General features: G+C 45.8%; 1 protein-coding gene across 2 annotated transcripts; it reads right to left on the reverse strand.

The window, feature by feature from the left end:
- Positions 1-6,688: 6,688 nt before the first annotated feature.
- CPTP (ceramide-1-phosphate transfer protein) lies at positions 6,689-12,125 on the reverse strand. Of its 2 annotated transcripts, none has more exons than XM_032231804.1 (3): positions 12,093-12,125; positions 9,550-9,740; positions 6,689-7,531 (listed from the first exon to the last, which is right to left on the reverse strand). In XM_032231804.1, exons 2-3 carry the CDS (start codon positions 9,669-9,671, stop codon positions 7,009-7,011), a joined length of 645 nt encoding a protein of 214 aa, XP_032087695.1. In that variant the 5' UTR covers positions 9,672-9,740; positions 12,093-12,125; the 3' UTR covers positions 6,689-7,008. The 2 variants fall into 2 exon arrangements, with proteins under 2 accessions (XP_032087695.1, XP_032087694.1); XM_032231803.1 differs by lacking the exon at positions 12,093-12,125 and adding an exon at positions 10,476-11,304.
- Positions 12,126-14,347: the final 2,222 nt, after the last annotated feature.

Below are 14,347 nucleotides of genomic sequence, written 5' to 3' on the forward strand. Positions count from 1 at the left end.
GACGAAGGCGATCGCTATGACGTTATTATGACATGATTGATCTTTGGGGGAAATGGTGAAAAGGCAGAGAAGGAGGGAGGGAGGGAGGGAGGGAGGGAGAGAGAGAGAGAGAGAGAGAGAGAAAGAAAGAAAGAAAGAAAGAAAGAAAGAAAGAAAGAAAGAAAGAAAGAAAGAAAGAAAGAAAGAAAGAAAAACTTCCAGGATGATTTGAGGAAAATTGAATGAGTCTTGTTACAGAATTCCAGATGCCAGCCAGCCCTCTTGTGCCCTCCCCCTAAGGGGGCTCCATTCCGTGCCTCCCTCCAACTTTGACCATTGGATACGGGAGTGTGATGCCAACACAGCAGCAGGCAGCTTTCTGCCCTGCATGAACGTGGCAGAAACTTCCCACGGGTGTTCCTTTTGCTGGATGGGGATGATGGGACTTAGGGGGCACCAACCTGGTGAAGGCAGCTCTTCAATCACACACACACATATATATCCAAAGGCAGGCAGTTGAGTCTTGGTGAATTTTCCAGATCTGGTAATCAAAGGAGATCCTTCAAGGATAGCTAGGGAATCTGTTCCCAACTGCTGACCCAAGTTGCTTGCTTCTTTCTTTCTTTCTTTCTTCCTTCCTTCCTTCCTTTCTCTCTGTTTTTCTTTCTTCCTTCCTTTATCTCTGTCTTTCTTTCTTCCTTCCTTCCTTCCTTTCTCTTTGTCTTTCTTTCTTTCTCTCTCTGTGTGTGTCTGTCTGTCTGTCTGCCTGTCTCTCTCCTTTCTTCTCTCTGTCTCTCTGTCTCTCTCTGCCTGTCTCTGCTTGTCTGTCTGTCTCTGTGTCTCTCTGTCTCTCTCTCTCTCTTCTGTCTCTCTCTGTCTGTCTCTGCCTCTCTCTGTCTGTCTCTGTCTGTCTCTGTCTTTGTCTCTCTGTCTCCATCTCTCTCTCTCTGTGTCTCTGTGTGTGTCTCTCTCTCTGTGTCTGCCTCTGTCTGTCTGTCTCTGTCTCTGCCCCCCCCCCCTCTCTCTCTCACACACACACACATGTTTTCTCTCTCTTTATAATCCTCTATGGTAGTGAAGATGAAACATGTCCCCTTGGCTGACTGGCTGTTATTTTTTTTGGATTTTAACAGCTAATGTCAAACTCTAGCCAATGTCTCTCTTTGAAGAAATTGTATTGTGGTTCCCACATGGCTGGTTTATCTTGCTGGGCTGGCACAATCCAATATAATCGTGCAGAGAAGCTAGTCCTCATGAATTCACTGAAGCAAGCATGTTTTCAGCCTATTGATTCGGACTCAGTTTGGAAAAGATGCATTTCCCCCTTTAAAATCTCTTGACACATTTTCCTTTTCTGTTTCAGAGGGATCCCTAACTCTCAAAATGTTTTACCCCTAGTTGGGGTGGGATAAGACAGCCATATTTTGTGGGCGTGGTCTTCTGTCTGCCTTTAATGGACAAGACGCCGAGCTTGTCGATCAGAAAGGTTCGACATTGTTTCGAATGCCTAGGTCCTGTTCCATCGGTTTTCCTTACTTAAATGTTAACAACTTCAATGTTGTAGGGTTTCCTACTTGAGCAAGGGGTTGGGCTAGATGACCTCCAAGGTCCCTCTTACTGTTAACTGCTCCCGTTCATCCTTTCTGTTGCCAACTAGCGAGCCCGTTTTGGGCCTGGAGAAAAAAATTTAAACCGGATTATTTTGAGTTAGCTGCTTCTTCCCCTTTAAAGTTGCATTTTACTGGACAGTAAGGAATAATGTCAAAGGAAGATCTTAATTCTAATCGGGGATTAGAATGACGCATACAGACTTTTTATGTACAGTAGAGGGAGAAAAAAAATGGAAGTAAATGAGATTAAAAGCAGGAAATGAAATCCCTGCCCACCAATTCTCTAAAGTATCTTAGCATTGGGTCATAGTACCCAAGATTGTATCCTCAATGATGCGTGAATGGCCCACTCCCCTTATTTCTAATATCATCTTTCTTTTTTTTCTGAATTTTGGGGAGGGCTTCTTTGTAGATATTGTATGAAAAACTCCAGTTGTTTGTATAGTTAATATATAGCTGCTTACGTGTAAATGCTATTTTAAACTCTAAAAGAAGCTTTTACTTTTATGTGACAAATGCACTTTCGTGATTTTTCTTCATTGGTGGTGGCAACATTTTATTCCGAGATATTATATATATATATATATATATTTCTTTTTGTCTCTGTCTTTTATTGGCTTGTTCCATGATTGGCATGCAACTCCTGTTGTAGTCCGACGGAGCTGGCAGCAGAGTCGGACAGCGAGGAGGTTGGGGAGGAACGTGGGCCAGTCTTGGAGTCTGGGGAAGGCTCGGACGAGGGCTCTGCGTTGGAGGCAGAGAGGGGTCCAGGGCCATCTGGGAGTTATGTGCTGCTTCCAGAGCCTCCAGATTTGGACAGCAGTGAGGGAGAGGAACAGGCTCCCCCTGTTTCCAGTGGGCGCATGCCAGTGTTGGGTTTCAAAATTTTTTAGAATCTCTTCTGTAGATGTGGCCTGCTTTGTGGGAGTGCGTGATTGGCCATGTGACTGGGTGGGAGTGGCTTGCTGGCCATGTGACCGAGTGGGAGCGGCTTGTCAGTCATGTGACTGGGTGGGCCAACTTGTAAAATGTGGTGAAACTCACTTAACAACGCTCTTGCTTAGCAACCAAAATGTTGGCTCAAAAACTCTGGCATTTGAAGCACGCAAGTCTTAAAGCTGTCAAGTTACAAGACGCTTGCACCCCAAACCCTTTAGGAAAAAAAACCCCAGGGGTGTTCAAACTTGACAGCTTTAAGACTTGTGGACTTCAACTCCCAGAATTCCTCCTCCTGTCATGTTGGCTCAGGAACTCTGGCATTGAAGTATGCAAATCTTAAAGCTGTCAAGTTACAAGACCCTTGCACCCCTAATCCTTTAGAAAAAAAATCCCAGGGGTATTCAAACTTGACAGCTTTAAGACTTGTGGATTTCAATTCCCAGAATTCCTCCTCTCGCTCTTCATCTTGATGATGTGCGGGCGGGCGGGGGGGAGGGAGTTGGAACCGGTTCTAAATGGCACTATAGATTTGTGGAACCTTCTTCTATAGAAGAGGTTAGAACTGGCAGGAACCCACCCCTGGCGCATGCACACAGCTGCCAGAGGGCAAGAGCAGTTAAGACAGAAGGGACGACTTGGGAGTAAGGCTTGGAGGTGATTGGCCCCTCCCATAGGACATAAGCGCTGAAAACTCAAAAACTAGCTGCCTGCTGCACATGTGCATTTTTCAGGCCGTTATTTGGGCTGTTTTTCAGGCCATTTTTCCAGCTGTTTTTTTCGGACCAAAATGGCCTGAAAACAGCCTGTTTTTTGGCTGTTTCCTGGCACTCTGGTGCCTGCGCAGACCAGCTTGCTGGAAACCAGAAGAGCAGCTGGCGACAGTGCATGTGCCCGCAGAGAGGTTCACTATCATGGCTATAGAGCAATTATCAGAGTCCCCAAACTCCAAAACATCTGGATCTTGCTAATAATGTCGTGATGTCAAGCATGCATCAAATGATGAAAGGCTTAAATTTGTGTCCCTAATATCATATTTTGCGCTCGCCTTGTCCATGGTCCAGGGGATTTGGCTGGTATTTCCACTCCCTCTCCATCTCCCCCAGGGGTGGGTTCCTACCAGTTCTAACCTCTTCTATAGAAGAAGGTTCCACAAATCCACAGTGCCGTTTAGAACTGGTTCCAGCTCCCTCCCTCCGCCCGTCCGCACATCATCAAGATGAAGAGCGAGAGGAGGAATTCTGGGAGTTGAAGTCCACAAGTCTTAAAGCTGCCAAGTTTGAACACCCCTGGGTTTTTTTTTTCCTAAAGGGTTAGGGGTGCCAGGGTCTTGTAACTTGACAGCTTTAAGACTTGCACACTTCAATGCCAGAGTTCCTGAGCCAACATGACTGGAGGAGGCATTCTGGGCGTTGAAGTCCACAAGTCTTAAAGCTGTCAAGTTTGAACACCCCTGAGGTTTTTTTTTTCTAAAGGGTTAGGGGTGCCAGGGTCTTGTAACTTGACAGCTTTAAGATTTGCACACTTCAATGCCAGAGTTCCTGAGCCAACATTTTGGTTGCTAGGCAAGAGTGTTGTTAAGTGAGTTTCACCACATTTTACAAGTTGGCCACGCCCGCCCAGTCACATGACTGGCAAGCCACTCCCACAAAGCAGACCACACCTACAGAAGAGGTTCTAAATATTTTGAAACCCACCACTGATCTCCCCCCAGGCTGACAATGTGAGGCTTCTTCAGATCTAAACTGCTTGGAATGGGACAGGCAAGTCTGCTCATCTTCCAAAAGACTAGGAAAGTGGTGGGATGTGGGGTGAAGATGGAGAGAAGCAGCCTCCCCCCCCCTAATTTTGTTTCCTACCACCTTCCGGCTGCCGCAACTCCAGAAAAAGAACACATCTGTTTCGAGCTGCAGTAGGGACGTTTATTTCAGGCCGAGCGACACAAGCGGTAAGGACAAGATAGGATACATCCAGGCTCAAAGGGGCAAACCTCCTTATGGGGCACCCCAAAACAAAAGCACTTGTAATTTAAACAGACTGGAGGTAGAAAATATTTTTTAAAAAATAGACCGTAAACACACCAGCACCAAGGAAGAAAGAAATACAACAGGGAATCTTTCCCAAAACACTGTGACAATAACAATAATAATAATCCCACTTTGAAAACACACACACATAAACAAATTCGTTGTTGGATTGTCTTCGTATTGGAGGTATGGGACGGCCTGAATCTCTGCCGAACGTTCGTGTTTTGTCATGGCGTCGAAGAGGCTTGCTACTTCCCCTTAAAATAAAAATAATCATCGCAGGCAGAGATTCAGGCCGTAATCGGGAAGGGGGACGAAGAAGGGTTTCTCAGCGTCCCCGCCGAAACCAAGGTTAGGGGTGAGCCTAAGCTCACTCCCACAACCGGAAGAAGCGGCAGCGTAAAGTAAGAGAAGTGCAGTTGCAAAGGAAGGAATCCTGGCTTTAAATACTGCCTTGGCTTTTAAAAATGTGTGGATTACTTCAAAGATTAATGTTAGCTTAGCAGTTGTTGCCCCAGCCTCCTCAACGTGCTAGCTAAAGTTGCAAGGATCGGCAATAAATATGGAGATGGGCTTTACCAGATGTGTAAGGAAATGAAAAATGTCAAGTCACTGGCGGATTCTTGTTCTGCTTTCTTTTTTGGCCCATAATACAGGAAGTCTGTCTTTTTCGTCTCTTGGCACAGGTGTCCCGCCGCTTGAATGGCATGAGTTGGTTTTTTGGGGTGGGGTGCGGGACACAGCGTGCCCAATAATCCATCTGCCAAGGGAAAAAGGGTGAAGCCCTTAAGAAGGGTTTTGATTGTCTCGCTTGGCTGGGAGTCTCTTTCAGAGCCAATGGCTTTGCGTAGGGAGCTTTTGTGAGAGCCCAGCCCTCAAGACTTAAGTGCACGGCCGAGGTAAGCGTGAGAAAGGTTAGAGGTGTGCAAAGAAGTGTTAGGAGACCGACGTGAAAAGGAGGAGGATGGTGGTGGTGGTGATGGAAGCAGAAAAAGGCGTTTCCGAGGGACATTGTCAGGGCTGATCAAGGGGATTGTCTTAATTGCGTGCTTTCCAGTGGCTGAGCGATGGTCCAACTGCTAAACAACCAGCCTATGGATAATCCCAGGATCCTTTTCCACATCTATCCTTGACAAAGAGTCGTTAAGAGGTTTAAGATAAATTCCCAGCCTTGAAGAGAAGATTTTTTTCACAGGGTTTCGGCCACCTCCTCCTCCTCCTGCTGTAGATTGAGCAAGAGGATCAGGTGTGAGATTTGATGGGGCATTTCTTCCTCAAGCACAATTCTGTTCTTAAAACTGCTTTCGGGGTGTGGTTGAACTAGAACTCCCAGCATCCTTTCCATCCCTGGGATGAGCAGATAAGGATCAGGAGGAGGGATTCATTGCTTTAAGCCAGTGGTTTCCAACCTTGGCAACTTTAAGACTTGTGGACTTTCAACTGTGGAGTTGAAATCCACAGGTCTTAAAGTTGCCAAGGTTGGAGACCACTGCTTTAAGCGATTTCACGATAGTCTAAAGCATCCGTATTTCCCCAGCTCTCTAACTGTTAGAGACAAACCCTTGTCAAAGGCACAGCATTTCTTGGTGTCAGACCCCCCCCCAATCACATGCTTGATTGTGGCTGGGGAGGGGGTGGCCCAGCCAAGGCGAGTTCTTCAGCTCACGTGTCCCCTTCACACCTCAGTAACTTCTCCCACTCTGTTTCTACCTGCGCTATTAAAGCCCCTTTTTTCCCCAAGGTTAATTGGATGGGGATAAAGCTGCATTTTCATGCGATGCCATCTCTGGCATTTTGATTGAGTGAATGAGTGATTTGATTGATTGATTGACAGAGCAGAAAGGGAAACCTTGCCACGGTTCCAAAGTTGTGCGTCAAGTCGGGAAGGAGTTGGCTGCAATGGCGGGCTGCAGGAGGAAGCGAGGAAAGAAAAGGAAGGAAGAGAAAGAAAGAAAAGAAAGAAAGAAAGAAAGAGAAAGAAGGAGGGAGGGATGGGAGAAAAAGGGAGGGAAGGGAGAAAGAAAGCAAGATAAGAGAGGGAGAAAGGGAAGGAAAAAAGAGAGGGAGGAAGGACCACAAACCTGGCACTAGATCTAGAAAAGAGAAGGAAAGAAAGAAAGAAAAAGAAAGGAAAGAGAAGGAAAGAAAGAAAGGAAGAAAAAGAAAGAAAGAAAGAAAGAAAGAAAGAAAAAGAAATCAAGGACTGGATGCCTTTCTGGATCAAAGCTTTTGGGAGGAGGAAAAGGGGCAGGAACACAGCTTTCTGATTGGGGAAACGGCATAAAGGCTTTATATCTTCAGTGCTAGAACCCCAAACAGAGGGATGGCTTGAAGGCCTCGTAGCTTTCCAAGAAGAAACCTGATTGATAAGAGCAGGAGATGATTTGTCGAGGAGATCTGGGGGCTGCAGCCGCAGGGAGAGCCCCTCCGGCTCTCGGCTCAGCTCCGGTCCCCCCTCAGGGGAGGTCGAGCAGCTTGTGCTCCGTGTAGAGGCTCTCCGTGATCTCGTAGACCTTGCTGATGTAAGGCAGAGCCTCGCCCAGCATCTCAATGGCCGCCTCGGTGCTGCCCACCCGCATGTTTTCCAGGAAGGCGTCGCGGGTGGGCAAGGCGTAGAAGGCCATGGTGGCTGCTTTGCGGATGATCCAGGGGTGGTAGTTGGCCAGCGAGGCGTTGTAGGAATCCGTGCACAACGTCGAGGTCTTGGCACCGGGGCTGCTAGTCCTCAGGCCCTCCAGAAACAGGTGCAGCCAGCGCAGGGCCCGGTGGAGGCGAAGGATAGTTCGGCAGCCTGAGGCAGGGTAGTTGCCAGGCTCCCTCAAATCCACCAGCTGGTTGGCCAGCTCATAATTCACCATAGCTTGGAGGGTGATGTAGTCCTCCCGCCGCTCACTGCAACGGAAGTTCTCCATGATCTGGATTTTGGTCACGGCGTCTTTGGAGATGAAGGAGAAGATTGGCCCCATTGTGTTTAGAAACCTCCAGGAAGAAAGAGAAAAAAGGAGAACATTAGAATGTGCAGAAATGAATAGACTAACACAAGCAATTAAAGAGAAAGAGGAAACTGAATCTTATACGATTGGGGAAGTATTTTACCAATGGTTGGAGAAAAAAAAAAGGAGTTTGGAAATGAAGAAAGCTAAAAAATAAATTGACAATACACTTCGATAAAGATATAAAATGGTTAGGGTGTGTCTGATAAGAATAATGATGTTTAACGTTGATATATTATTTCTAGAAGATAGTAAGAAGAAAAATGGAGTTTTATCATGTTTAAATGCTTGATATATTATCATACTAAACTTAGGGAAGTAATATTAATATGAATGTGAAAGATATTGCAAAGGAGGAACGATGTTGCACAGAGATTTTTGTACCCAGACGACACACTGCAGAAGGAAAGACGGAATGTTTATGTTTGTAATTGAAAAATAATAAAACTCTTTAAAAAAAAAGAAGAAAAAGATGTCATGATAAAGTAATGGGAATGGATGCTGCCTTCCAGATTTTGTCAACACCTCGCACATATGTGCTACTTGTTCCCAACTCTAGGGGGCGGTGCTCATCTCCGTTTCAAAGCCCAAGAGCCAGCGCTGTCCGAAGACGTCTCCGTGGTCATGTGGCTGGCATGACTCAACTCCCAAAGGCGCACGGAACGCTGTTCCCTTCCCACCGAAGATGGTCCCTATTTTTCTACTTGCATTTTTACGTGCTTTCGAACTGCTAGGTTGGCAGAAGCTGGGACAAATCATGGGACCTCATCCCGTTAGGCGGCGCTAGGGATTTGAACCGCTGAACTTCCGACCTTTAATGATTGACAAGGTCAGCGTCTTAGCTGCTGAGCCACCCGTGTCCCTGTCTACTGGACATAGACAGTGGTTAAATGCAGTATTGCAGCAAAGTGTGCCCACTGCCTGCAGTCCGATCCTGAAGTTGGCTCAAGTCTTCGATCTTTCCAAGGTCGGTAAAATGAGGAGCTGGATGCAGAATGATAGATACAGAATAACAGAGTTGGAAGGGACCTCGGAGGTCTTCTAGTCCAACCCCCTGCTCAAAAAGGAGTTCCTAGACCAGGGGTCGGCGACCTTAAACACTCAAAGAGCCACAAAGGTCCTAACCGGAAGCCCCCTGTTCAATTCTGGAGCTGCTGACCGGAAGTTCAGTTCCCCCACCATAGAGTCTCCTCCTAGCGCGGCGTACTTTTTCCTCCACTTGTCATAACCGGAAGCCCTATCAATTGTGGAGACAACCGGAAAACCCTCCCCTTGCCATAGAGTCTTCTCCTGGCGCACTGTGCTTCTCTCCCCCTCCCCCCTGCTCTGGAAGCTCCTCTCAAAATTGTGGCGCCGACCAGTGATGGAGCCGCAGCAGAGGGAGGAAAGAGCCACATGCGGCTCCAGAGCCGCAGTTTGCTGACTCCTGCTCTAAACCATTTCCAGATTGTTGGGGGCTCTATGCAAATAATGCCTACATTGTAAACTGCCTAGAGAGTGCTGAAAAGCGCTATGGGGTGGCATATAAGCCTATTCATTAATTACTATTAATCTTTCAACCGTCAAACTGCCCACCTTTCTGATCCACAAGCTCAGCATCTTAGCCACTGAGCCACCGTATAAACGGAAGATCCCGGAATCCCAAAGTTGAGGTTCAAACCCATTTTTAATTGGGTCAGCAGTGGTGACTTCCTTCCTTCCAGCCTAATTCAACTCCGGGTTTCCTCAAATGCCACCCCACCCCTTCCCCCAGATAATATTGAGCCTATCCTACAGAAAACAGCTTCCTTCTCTTTGGCAGTATCTCTCAATCAGGGGTGTCCAAATTTGGGAACTTTTAAGACTTGTGGACTTCAACTTGTGGAGTTGAAGTCCACAAGTCTTTAAAAGTCCCCAAATTTGGACAGCCCTGCTTTAAATGTATTCTAATCCCACAATTTCCATCTTCTTTCTAACCCAGCTTCTGATTCCGAGCCTAGATCGAAGCAGGAGATGAAGCTTTACCTGACGAGGCCTTTCCAGCCTCCTAAATACGGGTCCATCAGGATTTCTTCCTCGCCGTTCAGGCAGCTCTGGAACATGACCAGCACGCTTTTCAAGCCATGAATATCCTCGCCGTCAGCCATGGTGTGACGCTTGGGAAACTGAGGAAGAGACTCCGGGGCAGGTGGAAAAAAAGAGAGCCTCAGGGGAACCTTCCCAGGTAGAATAGAACAGAAGGACAGAGTCGGATGGGACCTTAGAGGTCTTCTAGTCCAACCCCCCGCCCCCGCCCCCACCTGCTTAGGCAGGAAACCCTACACCGCTTCAGAACAAAAGGTGGCCCAATCTCTTCTTCAAAATGTCCAGTGTTGGAGTGCTCACAGCCTCATAGAAGAGCGTTCTGTTATAACTTGAGAGAGTCGGAAACTGGCGCCTGGCGCTCCGGTGAAAGCGAAACGAAATCCTGAACCCGTCACCGAGAAGGGTGTGGCGACGGGAGGACGATCCCGAGCTTTTTATGTCAAGCTGTCCAAACATCCAGGACAAAAGGATGGGTTTGGTTTTTTTGGGGGGGGGGAGGTGAGTGAGTGAGTGGGCGGGTGGGAGGCAGGGGAAGAATGACCCATAGGCGTTTAGCAGGTTGAACTGGTCTAACTTGTTTTTCCCCCTTCAAATTCCTTTGAAGGAATTGCTTGGGGAAAAAAAGTCCTCCCTCCGAATAGATAGTCCTCAACTTACAGCCACAACGAAGCCCAGGATTCCCACCGCTAAGCAAGTGAGCGGTTAAATGAGCTGAGCTCCGTTTCATTCAAGGAATCCCTGCAGACGTTAAGTTCGTCCCACGGTCGTTAAGCGAACTTGGCTTCCCCCCCACTGACTTTGCTTGCCCGAAGGTCGCAAAAGCAGATCACGTCGACCCCCGGGGACATTGCAGGCATCATAAATACCATGTCAGGTGCCAAGCGTCCAAATTTGGGTCCCATGACGGCGGTGATGCCGCAACGGTCGTAAGTGTGAAACATTAAGTCCCATTTTTTCCCCGAGTCGCCGTAACTCTGACTGGTCGTTCAACGAAGGGTTGTAAGTCAAGAACTAACTGTCTATGAATCAGTGCTTTTTCCTGAGTCTCATTCAGTGTCAAATACATCAGTTGGTTTTAAGTCTGGGTTAGCTTGGCAGGCAGGCAGCTAGATCCAAGGGATCGGGTTAAATTTTAATCCACCCTCCTCCCTGCTCCAGTTAGCCCCAATTAAAACCAGTGAAGCTTTGCTGGGTGTGTTTGTGTGTTTGTGTGTCCGTCCCAAGGCAACCACCACTTTGCCCACTTTGCCCACTTTGTCCATGTGTGCTAAGCATTTAAGATTCAAGGCCAGGATGGTTTTAAAACAGGGGGAAGATCCCGATGTGATCCTGGCCTGATCCCAGCCGATCCATGGACCCTGCGGGATGAATCCGGATGGGGGGACTTTTCATTCGCCTCCTCCTGTCCTTTTCCAATTAATGTTTAAAAAAGGAAACCAGAAATACTGCAAATTCCAAATTCCACCCGAGACCTGGTTCTGCTCGGAACAATCAGCGGGCAACTACAATAACAATAAACCTATCATTTGGGCTTAACTGTACCAGAGTCTCCAATACTAAATTGTTCATAAGGTGGGAGGGGGGGAAGCATGCCAAGAACTCAAAATTCCTGGCTTGTTTCGAATCCAGAAACTTCCGTCTAGTTGTGGGGGAGCTTCATCGCTTGAGACTCTCGGCCAAGTACGCGGATTTGATCGCGTGAGTGCTGGGATGCTACCACAGTCATAAGTGTGAGGAACCGTTAAGTGCAAGCCGTTTTTTTAAAATCAGCCTCGTGAAACTTCGCCCGCTAAAGGGATGGTGGTAAGCTTGCCTCCTTCAGCACCGCTTGTGGGAGCTTCATCCCTGGAAGCTTTCAAGAAGAGACTGGACTGCCATTTTTTCAGAAATGGTGCAGGGTCTCCTGCTTGGGAGGGGGTTGGACTAGATGACCTCCAAAGGTCCCTTCCAACTCTTGTTGATCTTTTAAATCTGGGCTGAAGCCTGTTAAATTTGGGCTAAAGCGTTCAAGAAGAGACTGGACGGCCATTTTTCAGAAATGGTGCAGGGTCTCCTGCTTGGGCAGTGGGGTTGGACTAGATGATCTTTAAGGTCCCTTCCCACTGTTAATCTAGGATTGAGGGATGGGGCAGAAGGAAGCCTATTATTATTGTTATTATTATCATTATCATTATTATAACCATCTTGTAATCACTGTGTTTATTATTCAGTGTTGCGTGGGCAACTTCCCAGATACAGATTAACAAGAGTTGGAAGGGATCTTGGAGGTCATCTAGTCCAATCCTTTACCCCATTCCTGACCATGGCTGCAGAAGCCCCCCACTCCCAACTCTCTAGGTCTCTACCCCCCACCCCACCCCACCCCCAGGCTCCCACTCCCAAGGTTTAGCCCCGCCCAGCCTTGTAAGGGGAAGGACTTCATCTTCCTCCCCCCAGGGGGTTTCCCTCCCCTCCTCCCTTCCCCGCCCGGCGCTTTCACTCACCTTAGCAACCCCCTTCGTCCTTTCCCTTCTTCGGCCGGCCCCCTTTCCTCAGATCCGCCAATAAGGGCCCTGCTCGTACCCGCGCGACCCGCCCGCTTCTCTCGGCTAAGCCAATAGGCTTCCCGCTGGGCTGGCTCTTTTTTTTTTTTGCCGCTGCCGGCCAATGAGGGCTTCAGAAACGGGCTCGGGAAAGACGGCGCGCGCTTCCGGGAAGGCAGGTCTGCAGCACGCATGCGCAGCCTCTTCAGCGGGCTCTTTTCCTTAGAAATTACTAATTAATTTTTAAAATAAAATGAAATAGATTGCCCTCTGCTTGGATTATTATTCATTTGACTTCAGTTTTATGACTCGAGTTTTAGGGTTGAATAACGAATTACCTGGGAAGAGGGAGTGAAGCCATTTATTCTATTTCTATTCTATTTCTATTGTATTCCTATTTTCTATTCTGCATTCTATTCTATTTTATATTCTATTCTATGTTATTCTATTTTATATTCTATTCTATTCCTGTTTTCTATTCTGCATTCTATTCTATTTTATATTCTATGCTATTTTATTCTATTTTATATTCTATTTTATCTATTTTATGTTATTCTATTCTATTTTATATTCTATTCTATTCTGCATTCTATTTTATATTCTATGCTATTTTATTCTATTTTATATTCTATTCTATATTATTCTATTCCTGTTTTCTATTCTATTTTATATTCTATTCTATTCCTGTTTTATATTCTGCATTCTATTCTATTTTATATTCTATGCTATTTTATTCTATTTTATATTCTATGCTATTTTATTCTTTTATATTCTATACTATTTTATATTCTATTTTCTATTGTATTCTATTTTCTATTCTGTTCTATTCTATTCCTGTTTTTTATTCTGCAGTCTCTTCTATTTTATATTTTATGCTATTTTATTCTATTTTCTATTTTATTTTCTATTCTATTTTCTATTCTTTTCTATTCTATTTCCTATTCTTTCTATTCTATTCCTATTTTCTATTCTATTCTGCATTCTATTCTATTTTATGTTCTATTCCTATATCCTATCCTTTCCATTCTGCATTCTATTCTAATTCTTTATTCTATTATATCCCTTTGCTGCTCTTTTTTTCATTTTGTACCCGGAAGAAAAAGCTCCGTGGGACAATCTACCCTTTTCGTTTATCTATTATATACCAAAGGAGGTCCTGTTGCGCACGCGCGAAACTCCAGGGTGTTTTGGTGGGGGGGCTGTCTTGCGCGCGATGGGCCCCGGAGTCAGGCGAGTACCGGGGAAGGTGGTTGCAAAGACCCTTTTTGCAGATTGGACCACAGTTCCCATCATCCCCGGGCTGCTTGGGGCAGGTGTTGAACAATGGGGGTCCCCCCACCACCACCACTTTTTAGGACCTGCGTCCGCCTGCATCGCCATGCAACCCCGGGGGGCGATGGGAACTGTAGTCCAGACGTGGAGCATGGGTCCTTGGCCTCTCTGGCCTTTATTACAAAGCAGGGTGGATAAAAATCGATGTTTGTTTGTTTTTTAAATCGGATTTTTAAAAATATTTTTATCAAATTAATTTCAATAAAATGCTTTTGGAGAAAAAAAAAATCTACCTAAAGATAGTTTTACATTTAAGGTGCATTCAAATTAACATTCATAATCCAGAAGTTGTGAATGCTCCAACACTGGACGATTTTAAGAAGATGTTGGATGACCCTTTGTCTGAAACGGTATAGGGTTTCCTGCCTAAGCAGGGGGGGTTGGACTAGAAGACCTCCAAGGTCCCTTCCAACTCTCTTATTCTGTATTCTATAATTTAGTTTATTCAGCATGAAACTGAGTTTAGTTATGGAGCAGGAGGCTGTCTTGTCTATTCTGCAATATTGGGACTGTTGGTGAGTCAACAGTCAGAGGAGGAGCCGCTGTGGGACAGAGAGGACAGTTGCTTTCTAAAAATTATGATTTCAATTGAGTTGATTTTAAATCAAGCCTTTTTTTTTACTAGTGATTGAAATCATGATTGAAATTAGCCGAGCTGATTTAAAATCAAGCCTTTTTACTGGTGATTGAAATCATGATTTAAATTACCCGAGCTGATTTAAAATCAAGCCTTTTTACTGGTGATTGAAATCATGATTTAAATTACCCGAGCTGATTTAAAATCAAGCCTTTTTACTGGTGATTGAAATCATGATTTAAATTAGCCGAGCTGATTTAAAATCAAGCCTTTTTACTGGTGATTGAAATCATGATTTAAATTAGCC

This window comes from Thamnophis elegans, chromosome 15, assembly GCF_009769535.1.
Source record: "Thamnophis elegans isolate rThaEle1 chromosome 15, rThaEle1.pri, whole genome shotgun sequence".
Classification (NCBI taxonomy): domain Eukaryota; kingdom Metazoa; phylum Chordata; class Lepidosauria; order Squamata; family Colubridae; genus Thamnophis; species Thamnophis elegans.